The 19,560-nt window shown below is 39.0% G+C and overlaps 1 protein-coding gene across 10 annotated transcripts in view; it reads right to left on the bottom strand.

The window, feature by feature from the left end:
• Nucleotides 1–19,560, bottom strand: part of ptprk (protein tyrosine phosphatase receptor type K) — a 588,682-nt gene that overhangs the window by 148,443 nt on the left and 420,679 nt on the right. For all 10 annotated transcript variants that reach the window (XM_043683654.1, XM_043683667.1, XM_043683662.1 and 7 more), the window contains exons 9-11: nucleotides 16,456–16,565; nucleotides 12,736–12,937; nucleotides 10,272–10,371 (exon numbers count right to left, since the gene is read on the bottom strand). In XM_043683654.1, coding sequence (XP_043539589.1) covers nucleotides 10,272–10,371; nucleotides 12,736–12,937; nucleotides 16,456–16,565 — 412 coding nt within the window. The remainder of the gene's footprint in view (nucleotides 1–10,271; nucleotides 10,372–12,735; nucleotides 12,938–16,455; nucleotides 16,566–19,560) is intronic.

Below are 19,560 nucleotides of genomic sequence, written 5' to 3'. Positions count from 1 at the left end.
CATTGATTACACACAACTTAATTGCCTTGTCATTTGAGGCTGGTGCTTGAAAGCAGTATTTTTTTAAACCTGCTTTCGGTCTGAAAAAACTTCTGACTGAACTAAGAGTTGGCTTTCGTTTGTGCTTCACTGCCTTTGCAGCCTGCTAAACAGTTTTATCACCTTCTCATAAAGGCCTCCTTTTGAGCAGGAGAACAAAGCAGAGGAGCAAAAGCAGGAGGATTAAGACAGAAACAGCTTGCAGAAGTGGGAGGAACACAGAACTTTGCAAGAAACTATAGCGACAGTGACCCACCCCTCCACCTCCACCCCCACTGCCCCTTGCAGCCCCCCACACCCCTACCCACCGCCACCCTCATTAGGTTGACTATTCACTGATAAGCAATGCCTCAGAGGCTTCACAAAGGAGATGACCACCAAGATGGCAGCCAAAACCTGCACCTCATAGTAGCGCAAGGACAGCACTGGCTATGGCTGTTCATACCAGTTTGACCCTTTCGTTTTAATGTAATCAGCTTCCTCCAGAATGCAGTATATATCATCAATGACATCTCAAAGTTTGCAGTCTGATGCCGTAATAATTTAATGCACTCAGAGCTTTTTTATACCAGGGTAACACAGTGACTCAGTGGTTAGCACGGCTGCTTCACAGCTCTAGGGATCCAAGTTCGATTCCAGCCTTGGGCAACTGTCTGTGAAGTTTGCACATTCTCCCTATGTCTGTGTGGGTTACCTCCGGGTGCTCTGGTTTCCTCCCATAATCCAAAAATGTGCAGGTTAGTTGGATTGGCCATGCTAAACAGCCCAGAGATGTGCTGGCTAGGTGGATTAACCACGAAAAATGCAGAGTTACAGGGATATGGTAGGAGGGTGGGATTCTTTTCAAAGGGTTGGTGTGGACTCGATGTGTTGAATTGCCTGGTTGTGCACTGTAGGGATTCTATGATAGCTCTTTCCCATGGACAGAGTGAGTTACGACAACATTATATTGGGCTTTGCCGCCATGGCAGCCTTCCCCAGCCTGCAGACTACCCACAATCCCTTCCAACTTCCCCATCATCAATGTAGCATCTTTTTGTACAGCTTTACAGTTGTGATGCCAGACACATTTTCTTCAGTGCTTCATGGGATGTGAACACCACTGGCAAGCACCTGTTACTTATCCCTAATTGCCTTTGAACTGAGTAGTCCCCCGTACCATTGCAGGTGGCAATCAATCACATCTATCAATGGGTCTCAAATCATGTGTACACCAGACAAAGAAAGCAGATTTATTTCCTGACAGGGCATGTGTGATTTAGGTAGGGTTTTACAACTGTAACCAAGATTAACTTTCATATCCAGATCTATTTAATAATTGAATTTAAATTGTAACAGCTATTGCAGAGAGTTTTGAACTCACATTCCACAGCATAAGTCTGGGGTTTTGGATTACTCAACTGGAGGTGTTACCTTTATCCCATCACCTCTGTGGTACATTGCACTGTTTACTGCCACAATCATCTTTAACGTATTCTGTGTCAGTTCTCTGTTGAAGGTACTTCAGGTTCTGTGGAGGGCGACTCGAAAACTGCTGTGAACCTTGAGGTTTCGCTTGCAGACTGTAACTTCTCAGCAAGGTTAGTACAGTCTCAGCCAAATGTCTATGCATCAGTAACAAATGCGTTGCAGGAGTTGGAGCTTTGACACAGAAGTTGGAACTGAATATCATCATATATTGACACAAGGGCAAGCTGATTAGTGGTTTGTCCAGGAAATCCAGAACTCCTGGTATATGATAATCTGCCTACATCTAAATCCTCTGCAATAGTGATCGCAGTGTCTTATCTTCTAAAGATCTGTCAACAGTGCCATTCCATGCCCCTTCCCATAGGTCTTGCAAGGAATGATGATCTTGTACAAAGTAAGCCATATCCAATATAAAAATATGTCTAGCTAGGTCCTGCAGTCAGCCAACATCAGTGGCACCATGGTGGAAACTGGCCAATCCCTCAGCTATGGCCATCACGCCAGATAAATACCAAAAGGGGATTAAACATCTTGCACTCGTACAATGCCTTTGATATGATAAAGTATTCTCATCAAGGAGGACTGAGCATCAAACTCTCATAGAAGAAATGGTCTTTATGTGCTCATAAAAAGGGACAATTACGGTGAGTCAGAGAGGTTTAGGGCTGCATTGCAGTGTAAACATTGTGCTAATCGAAAACTGAATCACTTGTGGTGCAACAAAATTAAGGGTGAGTTGTACAGAAAACTGGATTCAGAAGACAAGTGGGTATACAGATTGGAACATTATATGGAAAACATAGCAGAAGCAGGAAATTTTGAAACCATACAATCGTTTGCAAATAATGATGAGGATTTTTAATTCAGTATGGTGAGGAAAAGTACAGCACAGAACAGGCCCTTTGGCCCACGATGTTGTTCCAAGGTTTAATCCTAATGTAAATATAATAACTTAACCTATGCACCCCTCAACTCACTGCTATCCATGTGCATGTCCAGCAGTCGCTTAAATGTCCCTAATGAGTCTACTTCCACCACCAAAGCTGGGCACGCATTCCATACATTCACAACTTTCTGTGTAAAGAACCTACCTCTGATGTCTCCTCTATACCTTTCTCCTAATATCTTTAAACTATGACTCCTCGTACCAGTCAATCCTGCCCTGGGGAAAGGTCTCTGGCTATTAACTCTATCTATTCCACTCATTATCTTGTATACCTCGATCAGGTCACCTCTCTTCCTCCTCTGCAGACAGAAAAGTCCAAGCTTATTCAACCTTTCTTCATACGGCAAGCCCTCCAGTCTAGGCAGCATCCTGGTAAATCTTCTTTGCACCCTCCTCAAAGTCCCTGTATCTTTCCTATAGTAGGGCGACCAAAACTGGACACAATATTCCAATTGTAGTCTCACCAGGGACTTGTAGAGCTGTAGCAAAACCTCTCAGCTCTTAAACTCAATTCCCCTGTTAATGAAAGCCAAAACACCATATGCTTTCTTAACAACCCTATCCACTTGGGTGTCAACTGTGAGGGATCTATGTACTTTCACACCCAGATCCCTCTGTTCCTCCAAGAGGTAAGCGCATGGGTAAGACATAGTGCTGTAGTGAATGTCTGGAGCAGATTTGTCAAGGAGATGGATTTTAGTTAGATTGGAAATGTCTGTAGGTGGAAATAAAGAAGTTATGGAGTATAAAATTCAGCTTGGTAGTGACTGGGACAACATATTGGAAACCGAGATTGCAATAATCCGATTCAGATTCTCTTTATAATTTCAATTCATATAAACACAGGTGCTCTCACTAAGTGCACAAGATAGCAGGCCATCACTGAATGCAGTTCGAGACAATGAGAAGTTGGGAATTTGGTCAGTGAAATAATTCAGTACTTTTCTGAGGTGCTTTTACATAGGAAGAGAGAGTCAAGGGAGGGAGTCAAAGATCAGTGATAGAATGTGGGAGCTGAAACTTGGAGGTATTTGTTAGGTGAATGTCGGTGAATGTTATATTTATCTCCTTTCTAGGTGGGGCAGTAGTTTAAACTGGCACTGTGGCAACACAAGTATTGAATTAAATTTATAACTTAAGTGGTGAATTACTTGATGTAACTACAGATAATTGAGTGACATTTCCAACTGCAATTCGTTGAATCAAAAGTAAATGATAAAGAAGGCAGGTCAAGTGATGCTTTGCAGCTGTAGCAGATAAGAGCTGCAGAATGTTTGTGACCCACAGCAACCACATGAGCAGTAAACTCTTGCTCATCTTTGAACTGAAGATTGAGCTTTCGTTGCTGCAATGCATCAAGGATGAGCGAGTTATGTAGAGAATTTGTTCGCAAACATATTTACATACGGGTTACTATGAAATTAGTTTGTAGTCAGGGGGATGGCTGTGAATGAGGCAAATATAAGGTTCTAGAAAGTAGCACTGGAGAAGCATTTAGAATTGTGCAGCAGAGTTGGAGTTCTTGCAGCTTGTGTGGGCAAGAATAGAAACTGAAGGGAGGATGAATATATCAATCACAGCACCATAGTCCAAGAGGATATTTAAAGTTGAGTAGTTAAAAAGAATGTATTTGTACTCAGAGACAATATAGTTAGGGGACAAACATCATTCGCTGCAGCAAAGAGTGTGTTTCTACAAAGATCCTACAACTGCCCCAGGCCAAGTTTAAGGACATCTCCTTTAGAATGGAGAAGAACATGGCATGGAACAGAAAGGATCCAGTTGTCATCGTCCAGATGGGTAACAACAATATAGGAAAGACTAAGAAACAGCCTTTTTTTAAAAAAAAAAGGAACATGAACACCTCGGGGCTGAATTGAAAAGCAGGTGTACTATCCAACAAAGGAAGTTAGGGGTGGTATCAAACAGAAAGAAAACTGTGAAGGTTAAAGAAACTTAATGGTAAAGTTGCAATAGTCTTACTTGACCACAGAGCGCTCTCTCACTAGACAGAAATGACCAGTGGTGCTTTAACCTGAAGGTCACCATGTCTCAGGCAAGGGGAGAGTCTGAAAAGCAGAGTCCTTCATAGTAACTTCAGCCCATGTGGGAATTGAACTCCCATGCTCTTGGCTTTACTCTGCATCACAAATCAACCATTGAGCCAACTAACCTGACACACAAAGCAGGAAAATGTAGTTTAGTTTGTCTAATGTGTCTTTGAACAATTGTAGGAATCCATTTCTAAATTGATTGCAGCAAGATATTTTGAAAAATCTTAATATAGTCAGGCAGAGATTTTTGAAGGGAAAATAATGTTTGACTAATTTACAACTTATTTGGGAATGTAACAAAAACAAAGAAATTAAAGGGGAACTAGCAGATGTAGTGTATTTGCATTTCCAAACTTGATGAGATGTCACCTAAAGGTTACTTCACTACAAAACTGTGTAGGGGGAGATATATTAGCATGCTTACAGGATTGGGTTACAAAATGAAACAGTGAGTCAGGAAATGGAAGTCTCATTCCGGATGAAAGGCTTCTGACTGAAATGTTGAATTGCCTGCTCCTCAATGCTGCCTGACTTGCTGAGCTTTTCCAGCACCACACTCTCGATGATGATAGATGGACCATTTTCAGGTCAGCAAACTAATTAGTGAAGTGTCACAGTGATCAGACCTGGACATCTCCACTATTTATGACCCATTTCAAAGAGTTTTATAAACGAAGTGCATTGTATGAAAACAAAATTTGCTAACAAGGCAACAGATAGGAAAGTAAGTTACGAGGAGGGTATAACAATATGTGGTATAACAATATGTAAAGGGATACAGATAGGTTAAGTGTGTGGATGAAATTTGGACAACAGAGTATAATGCAGGAAAATATGTCCACATTGGTCTGAAGAATAGGAAAGCAGAGTATTAGATACTTGGAGAGATAATTTAGAATTCTGAGGTACAGAGGGATATGGGTGCCCTTGCAGGGGAATCACAAAAATTTAGGATGTGGATACATCAAGTAATGAAGAGCTTCTTTACTGGGGCATTGCCCCTTTATTACAAATGGGTGGGTGCGTACAAGTACTGAAATCTTGCAGCAGCTTTGAGGCCATGGGTGTGATGAAACTGAGAACATTGAAGAGAATGTAGTTTTGATCATCTTGCATTTGGAGGTACATACTTACTTTGGGGTTGCTTCAGAGAAGAATCACTGGGCCAATTGCTGTGAATGTCTTTCAAGGTCAGCAAGGTCGTTTGTTGGACGAATATTCATTGGAGATTAGTCATAGAAAGGGGCTTAACAGATAGATGTTAAAAGGATGTTTCCCCTCCTGGAAGAATCTAGATTTAGGGGCACAACTTCAAATAAAGACATTTTCCCAACTTTGATGGAGCAAGAGAGGAAACTTCTCTTTGAGAAAATTTAGTGTTTAGAAATCTCTTTCATTTCAGGAATTGAGTCTGAGTCATTGAACATATTCAAATTTCTGTTGCACATACTTGTGATTGACAAGGGAGTTTGGACTGGGGGGGGGGGGGTAAACAGGCAGACGTGTGTTGTGAAGGCTACATCAGACCAGCTATGACTTTGTCAACTGCAGAGCAGACACAAGGGACCAAACTGCCTACCGCTGCTCCTACTTCTTATGTTCTCATGTTCTTACTAAATCAGCACTTGCAGTGGCAGATGAATGGAGCTAGGTTCAGTCTGTTACAATCCCTGTACAGACTGATGATGTTTAAAAAGAAATTTAGTCTTTCAGTTAATTACTGAAATGGATGACACTTTGAATCTTTTTACTATAATAAATGACTAGCGATTGCACCTTTTTTTTTGGAAGACAACTGGTATTTGAAACGACAGAAAGCAACATTCCTGTCCTCTGCTTAGCACAGAATTACAGTCCTTCCAGCAAAGAACTTAGTTGGTTCCAGCTTCGAATTAGTTCACAATTCCCCATTTTACAAAGTGGTGAGTTTGGCTATTGCCAAGTTCTCCCCTCAGTTTTCAAAAAGTTTCTAAATCTACTACAGGCAGTACAGTCCACTCCACTGATTCTTCTTACTCTGGCCATGCCTGGATGAACCTCCCAGATTGCTTAGATGGCTGCAGAATGGAGTCTTCCACTGGAAACTGTCTCTCTCCCACATCTGGCTCAGTAGCTTACCAAGCAGCAGCCTCATCTCACTGCTAACTACATCAATTGGTGTCTGCCAGTGATACTGCCTGCTTTGTAGGGAAGCCTGTAACCTGAATGCAAAAATGGCTACTTCTGTACTCTTCTCCATGCAATGCAAAAGCACATCCAATTGAAAGTGCAGATTAGGCGTTCTTGACCTCAACTCTCTTCAAAACTAATAATTTAGTGGACAGCTTTCAGCATAACCATTTACTACCTTACTTTCAACAATTTTCTGGAACTTTGGGAGATTATTGGGAAGGCAGAGGATGCTGCTGCTAGTTCCTACTATGAACACTTTACATCATTGCCCCAGTAACACAACCTGGACCTCCTGGTGATCTTGACCATTCCAGATTTGTGATGAAACAGACTTTGAGTCATATGATAACTCTCATGCTTACCTTATGTGAAAGGGACTGTTGCAAAATATAACAATCCTAAAACCTCATTAAATGTAACAAGTCCTCCTAATGCCAAGCTAAGGAAAATTTGCAACAACTCATGGCAATGTCAGACAACAACCAGAACAGTTCATGGTGCCAAATTCCGGACGGATGTCAAAGAAGGTTGATGTGCTACAGTTATAGGCACAAAGAATGTTCTTGTTGAATGCGAGCCAGGGTGGGCAGCGGGAAAATTCAACTGACTCCAGTATTATGCTGCCCACACCATAAAATGGTTGGCATTGGCATTCCTTTTGTTTCTCAGTGTGTTTAAAATGGCAGCAAGGGAGGGTGCTATTTTTGGAGATCATTGGAGAAGGGATAACAATGGGAAAGCTGAGAATAATAAAAAGACATTGTTTTAGGACGTAAAAGGAACAAAGGAAATTTAGCCAGTTGGATATAATAATGGGGCTAATATAAGATTCTACACCAACAATGAACATGTGAGCAAGAAACAGAGAATGACCAGAAAAATGTTATTTCGGTGCAATGTGTTTTGTTTTAACAAAACAGTGAAATCATTTGTTGAAAACTGATTTCAACCACTAGGTTCAGTCTGTGACAGCCCCTACAGGGACTGAGATGTTTTAAAAGAAATTCAGACTTCTGCTAATTGCTGAATGGGGAAAATAATGTGTATAATCTGTGGAAAATACCATCTGTGTATATGGTAATTATTTTGCATTTTCTGAGTGAGAAATGGTTAATCATTTTGAAAATGAATGCACAAAATTAAACCGTGGGCTGGAAATGTTTCTGGTGGCAAATGGACAGATGGTTCACCACTCTGACTGGCGAACGAGAAATCCACCTCACAGACATAAAGCACGACAAGTGGGTTCAATGTGCTCCTTGTGGGGCTTTCATCCCTGACTGAGAGGAGGTCTTATTCCCCAGGAGCTGCCAGACAATCGGACTGAATGGCATCGCCAGCGGTCCTGCCAGCACAGAACTCCATTGTGTTGACTGAAGGCAGGCTCATGCAGGAAGACCAATAGATTCCAGATGCAAGGGCTTCGGGTGGAGTTTGGTACCTTTGGGAGGAACTGGGTTTCATATTATGGATGGGTAGGAAGTGTGTGTGCTCGATTAGTAAACAACGCTCTTCAATGATGGCACTCTCCCCTGCCATGCTGTCATTTTAAACGCACTAAAAACAAAAGGCTGCCTATGCCAACCATTTTATGGTGTGGGCAGTGTAATACTGGAGTCAACCAAACTTACAATCAAGCTTATTTAATCTTGAATTATTTATTTCAATTTTGAGTTATGATTTCATTTTTGGATCTATTATGGTAGAGAGTTGGTAGAAATAGGCTGGATACCTTCCCTAAATTACACACCCCTCCCAAACCACACCAGTGGGTGCAAGTAATGTCCCATCTTATATACAACACAATTACAGTCAAATATTTATGACATTAGTCTGGGTCTTCTGCATACATTTAATTTTTAATTTCCTTCCAAGTATATACCAACGGCAATTTTTTTGTACTTCTACTGTTAATACCTTTTCTCATGCAAGTTGAACATGAAAATTCTGTTCAAAAATTCCTCCGTAAGATTCACTGGCACATTGTGCAGGATAATTACTGCTTATCTACAGTTGTCATCTAACTGGAGACAGAATGCACTGAGACACATATACATCTTATGACCTTGACATTGCATCTATCTTTGCTTGGAGCTATCCAGATCTAAAATATAAGTGACATAGCGTAACAGGGGCACAGATGGACTGAAATCTGTCCAGTCCACTAAAATAGACCATCTCACTGCTATATGGTTCTAAATGATGAACCATCGCAAATTACTGAAGCAGATGGTCTATTGCCTGTTCCAGCAAGGAAACACAGTTAAATCATTCTTCTAGTCCCTTTTTCATGAGCCTCTGACCATGTTTTCAAAGCAAAACAATTTCAAAATATTCAGTCAAATAAACTGAAGGAACAAGTGACTAAAAACACTGAACCCATTCTAAGCCAATGGCAGGTAATATAAAACTCCCCTCAAATGACATGATAGAGGAGCAACTGTCCATAAAACATACAAGTCCACTCCTCCTATCAATTTAGTAGAAGATAATTCACCTGCATAATTCTGTAGTGAAGGCTTAAGTTTATAAACAACTTGACTGCCACTTTCCCCTAAATGTGACTTCCATGAGATATAAATGACCCTCTGGAAGGTTTACTAATCAATCCTGGAAAAACACTAACATTACCCCTGGAGAATATGGTGCGGTGGGGGAGAACTGTCCTGTCACTATGAATAAGGGTTTAGATGATTGTCAGTCAAAATCAAAAAGTATGGTTTCTGACTGCAAGATGAATTTTGCACTACAGATAATAAAGCTTTTTTTAAAAGAAAATTGCAGTTGAATCAACACTGGCAACATGACATTTAATAAGCAGGCAGTTAAAAATCAAGAACTGCATTTACAAAGTGGAGTATTCAGACCATATTAATAGCTGCATGAAAGAAACTGAAGTCACCAAATTATTTCTTATCAGTTCTTTGGTCTGATGAAAAGCTGTTACCACTAAAAATTAGCATTACATAGAATATAAGAGTAAACATCATGACAGCGCAGGGGAAACTTAATACATACTACATGACATTTTAGTAGTGTACTTACATGAGGTGAGGTCACATGGATTTAATTCATCAAAATTCTTTCCTCACTAATATTCTGGTCTCTCTAGCACCTCTATAATTTGTATGATTGCTGATTCAAGTTTTTGCAGACCTAAGTTAGATTTTAATTAATTTTAAGAAACATCTGCAAATTTATTACTTCAATATGATCAGAAGAATAAAAATAACAGTATTCTGAAAGAAAAGTTACTCAAGTACAGCAGACAGTTTTGAGAGTTATGAGCCAAACACAGGCGGGTGGGAAGAGTTTAGCTTGGGATTATGGTTGGCATGGACGGATTGGACCAAAGGCTCTATTATCGTGATGTATGACTCTACGTGAAACAGTAAAGGCCTCGCAATTTATAAGATCCCTGAAGATAATAGTCTCATTAACTACAGGCTAATTTTGGGCACTATGTTAAACAGAGTAAACAAACCTCCTGACAGCAATGTCAACTGAAAATATCACTTGAAAATGAAGAACATTAGCAGACAGCAGCCTGGGAATCTTAAGAAGAAACAGTTTGCTGCTAATAAATTTACCTGATTGGAGCACCTTTAGCCTGTGCAGGTCTCAGCATGACAGTTATTGTGGTTGCTGTTTCATTGAGAATTGCATCTTCATAGTCAGGTAAAATAGGAGCTGTTAAGATTTAATCAAAAGAAATTAAAAATATAGGACAAATAAAACAAATCTAACCCTATTGCAAATTTCAACGGTTCTATTCAAAGTCCTTGTGGATGAAAAAAAAATGAAATCTAGTTTTTAATATTGCAAGCATTCATTTTCTCTAGGGAATGGAGGCAAAAAAAATTATCCTTACAGTCTATCATTAAACAGCTGTGTAGGAACATAAAAGCTGCTTGAGAAAATATCTGCAGTGCTCTTCCCAGTGGGAAAATGTGCCTTTATTCGGTGCATAACCCAAACACAACAGACAGCAGGAACTTGTCACATTCCGGAATCATGACATGCCATTGGTACATCATTTTACTTTACAACAGATTAAAGTAAAATATTAAGTTGGTATTTAATCGATTTTGTAGAGACAGGGTAAAAATTGTTTCATCTCAAATTATTGTAAGAAAATGTGTACAATTCATTTAAGTGTTCACATAATGATGCATTTTCAAAGAATCCAATGTAAACTGCCATCCATAAATCTTCCTACTTTTTAAAGTATTCTTTGTCTTACCATTTAGAGGTAATCAAATTTAATGAACAAAAGATACTAATTGTTTTGACATGTCAGAATGCAGCTCATAAAATGAGTCACAGAAAAGTAACATTTCTGTTCTACCCTGTTTCAAATTATATAAAAGAAATGGAAGCAGATGAATAGGAAATAATTTTACAACTGTTAAATGTTTCTTTTGCCCCAGGCATCTTTTAAAGATAAGCACACAGTAATTGTGTCTTTGAAGGGCTGTAACCCACCTTGAATTAATTGAAATTATCAATGTTTTATTCAAAAGGATTGCTTTTATAGTTTGAAATTTGTAATTTGGCAGTTGACAGTGCAATCAAGAACTTTGGTTTCTTTTGATCAACACATCAGCTTCACAAAGGGCATTGTGCAATTTCCTTTTCCAAATGTAGCATGCCTCAACCTCATACTTAAACAGATGAGTTAATTTGGTCTTCACTAATGTTTCCGAATTGTTTGAAAATGACAAACTTTGTTTGTGACATAATTTTAAATTCTAATGTTGCAGTTTTAATCTTGCATGTTCGGAATGTGAAATAACTCGACAAAACAATGCATTAACCGCAATCTAATGCTTAAGATAAATCTAGATGTGATATATTTTAATCGTAAAAGCAAAACAATAGATACAGTAAAATGCCCTATTTTAAGGAATGAATTGAATAATCTTTGAGATGCGTTAAAAATGCAAAACTTTTCACGATTAATGTGTTTTGGAGCTGCCTTTTTACTTTAGGGTAAGATGGAGGAAGGGAGAAGGTCACATGACCTGTGCTGAATCCTGCTCAACATTAAGACTGGGTTCTGGATCAGTGGTGCTGGAAGAGCACAGCAATTCAGGCAGCATCCGAGGACAGACAAAATCGACGTTTCGGGCAAAAGCCGTTGTCTGATTGTTAAACTTGGATCTTGCAATGAAGATAGTACTAAACAATCCACTTAATTTCAAAATAGAATGGAGTTTTATGGGGTCAGTGTGGAAGACAGTTAATCAGTATTTATGACTGGATACAAGGCCCAAGTGATTCATATTACAAAGAGGACAGGGAGAGAGAGAGAGTAACGACAATACCAACAATATTTGTGCTGGTTGGGGTTCATATCAGATGAAGCTGAACAAGTTTTAAGGATTTAGAGGAGGGCGTAAAAATTGGCTTGAGGGAGAAAGTCATTTTGGGAAGTGAAAATTATCTGGCTGGAGAACGAAATGGAACATGCAATCTAAAGCTGACCATATATTTAAACTTGTTCCTGATGGATGAAATTCTGGTTTAAGGGACAGATTAAAGTATAACAGTGGTGGAATATAGTGGTCATCTCAAAGGTTAAGTAGGAACTTTGTCGGTAGTTCAAATAATACGTTGCCACTTGAAATAGCATTTAGCCAACGTTGCTTTTAGCTTGTTACAGTAAAAACCTTAAAATGTGATATATGATCTTTTTAGTAAATCACAAAATTCAAGTACGTTTTTAAAAGTTATTGATCTCTACAGGTATCATTTTATCACACAATGTAATGATAGAAAGTATCAAATTACAAAAATATTGTTGATTTAAACTAAGTTCTTCAGCAGCTAATATAACTAATTTTATTCCAGATATGACATTTTTTTAGATTGAAAACATTCTCAAGATGATAAAGTAGCCTAAATATGTAATGTAAATATTGTGCGCATGCTTAGCTTGGACTATATTTCTAGACACTACAATTAATCATATGCAAAATGTTCTACTCAAATCAACTTATAGCAAGCACTGTTACTTTTGTTTCAGTTTTCATTAATAAATGGTGTCCTTACCAGATATATTTGTGGTGATATTGACAATAGTAGCTGGACCAAATCCCTTCACTGTACTAGCTTTAATTAAGAACTGGTAGGTAGTTCCAGGATTCAAATGTGAGAAAACATGGTGTGTACTGTTCCACATTTTTGGCACTGTCCGAACAGGTCCAGCCACTTGAACAGCTGGGTCAAAAGACTTGATGCTGCTGTAACTGATCTGCCAAACATGAAGAAACCAAAAAATAAAACCAGGTAGTTTTCCTCCCTGCTAAATCTAAAATAAGAAATTGCAATATGCTCTTACCAATCTTTAACATTTTTAAATTGATCTAATTTGTGAAAAGGTTAAGTTATTTGTTGAATCAGTAAAATGGATTCATGCTGTTAACATGATTGGCATTGTGAACTGAGTTCTCAAAGTCCATATACACAAAGTGAGGTACAATAAAGTCGTTAGCAAATTAAAATTTGTAAAGGTTAAAAGGACAGCAGCAACATGGAAAGGAACCTGATTTAGACACAAAGAAAGCAGTATTGCAGTGATTTTCAGAATTCCTGGAGTTGGTAATAGGACTTCTGCTCCTTTTGAGACATAATAACCACATAAACATGGGCACAAAGGGCATAATTTTGACATTTTCATCAGAGACAAAACTGAGGAAAGTAGGCAACCATGAGCAGAATAGTACCAGATGTTAGGAGGCCTTAGAATTCTAAGGCAGATGAAATTTAATACAGAAAAAGTGCATGCCAATTGTTGTATTTTGGAAGAACAAATCTGGAATAGAAATATAGCCTTGTTATAAAAATCTTAGGTTATATGACTTTAAGTGGAAGCATTCAGAAATGTTGTAAATGAATTGTTTGAACTAATTCTCCCTCACATTTTCAAGTATACATTTTCTTCTAAGTCTTGCCCTCACCCTTTCATTGGAGGAAGCAGCATAGAGACCAAGTTTGAGAAAAATGAAATAAAGAAAATACAGACCCTCTAATTGTGAACAGATTAAAAATCCTATGGGGTTAAACTTTGATCTTCACTGCTGAGGTGAGAGATCATTCACATGCTTGTGATTCCATTGAAAAGGTTGGAATAAAACTGACAAAGACGGTGCAACAAGTGGGTAACCCACTCTGTCTATCACTGAAGACAAAAATTATCCCAAAGAGGGCTAGACCAGGTGGGAGATCAACAGCACTGTATGGTTAATGCAAATTTTTGGGGCTGATCATTGCCTGCCTTGCCCCGGCACACATTGAGAATACAAGCTATTTTCATCCTTTGCATATAGGATACCTCGCTATATATCAAATTTATTAGGATACAGATTCCATTCAGTTTCTCTATATAAAACAAGCAGCTAAACAATGCTGCATTGGGGATCAAGAGTACCAATATTTCACAAAAACGTTAATTTTGAAATATTCTGGGCGTGGTTAATCAGGCAAATTAAGATGACGCATTGAACTGTAACAAAAACTCCGAGACAGAGAAAATAATATGATATGTTAGCAGAGAACTTTTATAATGGCACAGAAAGTGGAATCATTCTCAAAACTTAAAGAGACAAAATAAAAATGATAGCACAAATAAAGTAAACATTTTGTTTATGGCATGATAAAATTTCCTGTATTCTAAGTAATGGGTGACTGAGCAAACAAGAACTTGGGAATTGTGCAATTTAAATGGGACTATACAGTCAATCTTTCACAGTTACTAGACCAAATTCCTAGGCAAGTACTGTAACAGCACCTGCAGCACAAGCTGGTCTTTAGCGTTAGTTCATCACATCTTCTCAAGGCAATTAGGAAGAGGCAATAAATGTTGGCCTAGCCAGTGACATCCCATCAAGGAAAGATTTTTTTTTCCAAATTGAATGTTTTCCTGCTTTCATCTAATATTTCATAATTTATATAAATGTTTTGGATGTGAACATAGTAGGGATAATTAGTAAGTTTGCAGATGACATCAAAATTGGAGATGCATTGGTCAGTGAAGAAGGTTACCTCAGACTACAATGGGATCTTGATCAGATGGGTCAATGCGTCAAGGATTGGCAGATGGAGTTTAATTTAGAGAAATGTGAGGTGCTGCATTTTGGAAAGGCAAATCAGGGCAGGAGCAAATACACTTTATGGTAAGGTCATGGGGAGTGTTGCTGAACAAAGTGACCTTGGAGTGCAGGTTCATAGCTCCTTAAAAGTGGAGGTGCAGGTAGATAGGATAGTGAAGGCGGCATTTGGTATGCTTTCCTTTATTGGTCAGAATATTGAGTACAGGAGTTGGGAGGTCATGCTGCAGCTGCACAGGACATTGGCTAAGCTACTTTTGTAATATTGTTTGCAATTCAGGTCTCCCTTCTTTAGGAAGGATGTTGTGAAACTTGAAAGGGTTCAGAAAAAATTTACAAGGGTGTTGCCAGGGTTGGAGGGTTTGAGCTACAGGGATAGGTTGAATAGGCTGAGATCGTATTCCCTGGAACATCGGAGGCTGAGGGGTGACCTTATAGAGTATGTAAAATCATGAGGAGTATGGAAAGGATAAATAGACGAGGTCTTTTCCATAGGGTGGGGGGAATCCAGAACTAGAGGGCACAGCTTTAGGGAGAGAGAGGAAAGATATAAAAGGGACCTAAGGGGCAACTTTTTCACGCAGTGGGTGGTGCATGTATGGAATGAGCTGCCACAGGAAGTGGTGGAGGCTGGTACAATTACAACATTTAAAAGGCATCTGGATGGGTATATGAATAGGAAGGGTTTAGAGGGATATGGACCAAGTATGGCAAGTGGGACTAGTTTATGTTGAGATATCTGGTCATCATGGATGAGTGGACTGAAAGGTCTTGTCCATGCTGTACATCTCCATTACTATTTAAACAATTTATTTTGAGCTCTCCTGGCACAGTCATAGCCAAACTAATGTTTATTCTGAAATGGTTATTGTTACAAAAAAAAATCATGTTTTTAAAAAACGTGCACAACCAGTAAATCCACGAGAATTAATCAAAACAATTCAGATTCATTATTTGCTGAAAATTATAATGATCAATTCATATCCAAATGGTCACAGCTGCAGTATCTAAGGACAATTTCAGGTACTGTGGACACACTGGAGATAAACCATTTACAATAGATTCACATTATGCCATACTGTAACATCTGATAGCCTCACATCTGAACTTGAATTCCAGATACAATGGGTGCAGAACATGGAGAGCCAGGAATGTAAGACAGTGGAATTAGGTCTCCCACACACTGCTGATCCAGTCTTTTTTCTTTGAGACATAAATGTCACAGTTTTTGATATTTTCCCAAAGCAGCTTACACTTAGACTTCAACACAGTGGTACTAAAGAAGTCAGGTGGCAAGGCAAGAAGGGCCTCAGTTGGTAAGTGAAATCCTCCATTCCAGTTTCTCTCAATGATCTTATTGCCTTGAGGCTTTAGGCTGCTGTCGCACTATCATAAGCCAGAAGGTCCTAAGGCTAGCAGTACGTCATGGAGCTGCAGCTCTCTAACTACACTTGTATTCCAAAACACGTATGGTACCACAAACCACCCTTCTGTAGATTCCAGCTGCTCTGATGGACAACTACTCTGAGGCGTATGGACAGAATATGTAAGGAATTTGTCTGCAAAGTTTGGAAGCTGAGATTTGGTCAGTTTTGGATATGCACATTACAAAATGTAAATGTGAGCAAAGGGTGCAAAAGTCTTGAGTAATCAAATCTATTACCTCATATTGTGTGATGACACCATTTGCTTCCACAGGCTCTTTCCACTGCAGAAAGATTTTGTCCTCAAATGGTGTTCCTTTTAATGAATCACTCGGTATAGGGCCAGGTACTAGAATTCAAGAAACATAAATATCATTTTCTAATCTGCCTTTATGTAATGAACAAACATAAAATACCAATGAAACAGAAAATATTTTGCATGGTGTTCCTTTCTCTAGAACATGTCATTCCATTTTTAAAAATCTCCATTGAATTTGAAATATCCTGTTATGTTCAAAATTAAATTATATACTTGCTAACGTTTATTTAATTACACAACATTTGGCAGTTGCCTGTGAGGCAAATAGATTAACATTTCCTTTGTACATGTTAAAATACTAATGGCAATCCAAAATCTCCAACTGACTATAAAAAGTCGTGGTCCTTCTGTCATTTTACTATGGTCTGACTGTATGCACACAAAGCTGGACAGAGACTGGTGACTCAGTGATGAATGGCTCACTTTCTGGCCCTTCAATGTTTCATGATTAGATACAAGACACAAGGAATAGCTAGTTGCAAAAGTCACAAGTCATCAGTGCAACATCCAGCCACACAAAACTCAAAACATTCAACACCGCCCAAGAGTATCGTCTGCATCAACATCATTCTAGTTACTGAGCAACAACCTGGATTTATTTTGCCTTTCACAAAGTGAATCATTCCTAAGGTATTCAATGGGAGATTTAAAAATTGAAATCTGACACTGAGCTGCATAAGGAGATAATATGCTATATGACTAAGTGCTTAGTCAAAGAGATAGGTTTTAACAAATGACTTTAAAGGAAGAAAACAAGGCATACAGGCAGAGAGGAGAAGGAATGAAATTCCAGAGCGTGGGGCCTAGACAACTGAAAGCTTGGCCACCAACGCTTGCAGGAACAGTGATGGCCTTGTGGAATTATCACTAGACCATTAATCCAGAGACATAGGCAATGTTCTGGGGATCCAGGTTCAAACCTCTCCATGGCAGATGGTGGCTTTTGAATTCAACTTTAAAAAGTCTTGAATTAGAGTCTAATGGCATCCATGAAACTGTTGCCAACTATCAATTGTTGGAAATACCCATCCTGTAGAGAAGGAAACCTACCATTCTCACCTGGTCTGTCCTACATGTGACTCCAGACCCACAGCAATGCATCTGATGCTCAACAGCCCCTTACATATTTAGTGATGGGTAATAAATGCCGACCTAGTCAGTGATAAAAATAAATCGAACTAGGAGTGAAGAGAAGGGCAGAATTAGAGAAGGGCAGAATTAGAGAAGCACAAATATCTTGAGGTTGTGGCATTGAAGGAATTTGCAGAGAGTGAGAGAGAGAGCAAGGCCAAACAGGGATTTGAAAACATGGCTGAGAATTTTAAAATCAAGACAGGCCCTGAATCAGGGATATGCAAACGTATGAATTAGGAACAGAAGCAGGTCATACATTCCCTTAAATCTAAATCTACTTCACCTTTTAATAACATTATGACTGATCTCATGGTAACCACAAATCCACACTCCCTGTGCCTCTGATGACTTTTCATCCTCAGTGATGCAGAGCGATACCAACTACATGGAACTCAATTCCTATGCCAGCTGAGGTTATCATAAAGGTTCCACCTTTCCTCAACCTCATCCCTTGCTTGAGGCACATTGACCTTCAGGTTAAACTCACCACCATTGTTGCAACAAGAGCCAGTCAGTCCTCTTCGGACTAATGGCCCCTTTACCTTTAACACCTCGCTGTAATTCCTTTCCAAGTTTATTGCTCTATATTATTCCCAGTAGTTGGCGGTCCATATACTACACCAAGCAAAGTAATTGTATCCTTGTTCCTTGGCTCTATTCAAATTGTTTCTGATTTTGAACACTCTGGGACATGCACTGTTCTTCAGTAGCTCAATGCTGCTCTGAACCAAAACTGCCACCTCTCCTCCTATGTTTTCCTTTCCTATTTTGTCTGAATATCTTGTAAAAGGAATTTTAACACCCATAACTGCCTTTTCTCTGTAAAGGCTACAGCATCATAATTCCAAAGCTGCGCCTCTAACTCTCCAATCATATTGGCTATACCTGATGTATTTGCATACATGCAGCAGAAACTCTGTTTAGACTGCATTACTTTCTCACTTACTCTGACTCTGACCATTAACTCAACATTTACTATTCTAGTGCTTTCTGTCTCTGGCAGTATTTTGTATATCCTTGTGTTACTTTCAAACATTCTCAGCTGGTTCCTACACCCCTGTTTTAGCTTTAAACTCCCTGCAATAGCATTTGCAAAACCTCCAGCAAGATGCTCAGTTCTGGACTAGTCAAACTGTCTGACCAGTACAGGAGCCATTTTCCCCACGGGCAGCCCAGTATTCCAAGAACCTAAAGCCCTTTCTCCTAACCCATCTTTCCAGCCATACATTTATTTTTCTTCCCTTACTAGTTCTGGACTTATCTGCACAGGACAGTGGGAACAATCTGGAGATTATTACATTAGAGATATCTAAATTCTGATTGTAAGACCATATCCAATTAAAAAACCCTGTAATTTTAAGTAATTTTCCCTACTGGAATTCACTTAACATCTTTTTTAAAAAAAAAATTAACTATAAACTGGGAATTAGACTATTACAAAGCAGAAATTCTTGCCCTTACTAACAAATCAACTCCCTCGCCTACGCCTGCACATTCTTACTTTGCCTGTTCGAGTTCTGAAATTAGCATTTTTCAAAATTACTGGAGTTGAAATATAATCCTGAACAGTAGCTGCTCAACCACCAAATGACCTGCCAATGTTTCATCAGAGCTGGTGCATGAATTGTTTCCTATTCCTGGAACTATGCTGATAAACTGATTGTATAAAATATGATGTTAATAGATTATTTTTACTTTACTGTGCCCAAGTACCATCCTTCTTTGGCAAATGATATCTCTTCATCTAATTTCTCTTCTTTCGGCTTAACCAGAACAGACATTTCCTCCCCACATTCTAATTAATCTGTACCAAGCACAGGTTGCTATTTAGATTAGGAATGGGTCCATGAGATCCAATGCTGATCCTTGTACTAACTATGCAAATAATACA

The sequence above is a fragment of the Chiloscyllium plagiosum genome, chromosome 3 (genome assembly GCF_004010195.1).
Source record: "Chiloscyllium plagiosum isolate BGI_BamShark_2017 chromosome 3, ASM401019v2, whole genome shotgun sequence".
Lineage (NCBI taxonomy): Eukaryota > Metazoa > Chordata > Chondrichthyes > Orectolobiformes > Hemiscylliidae > Chiloscyllium > Chiloscyllium plagiosum.
This window is presented reverse-complemented; position numbering and strand designations above follow the sequence as displayed.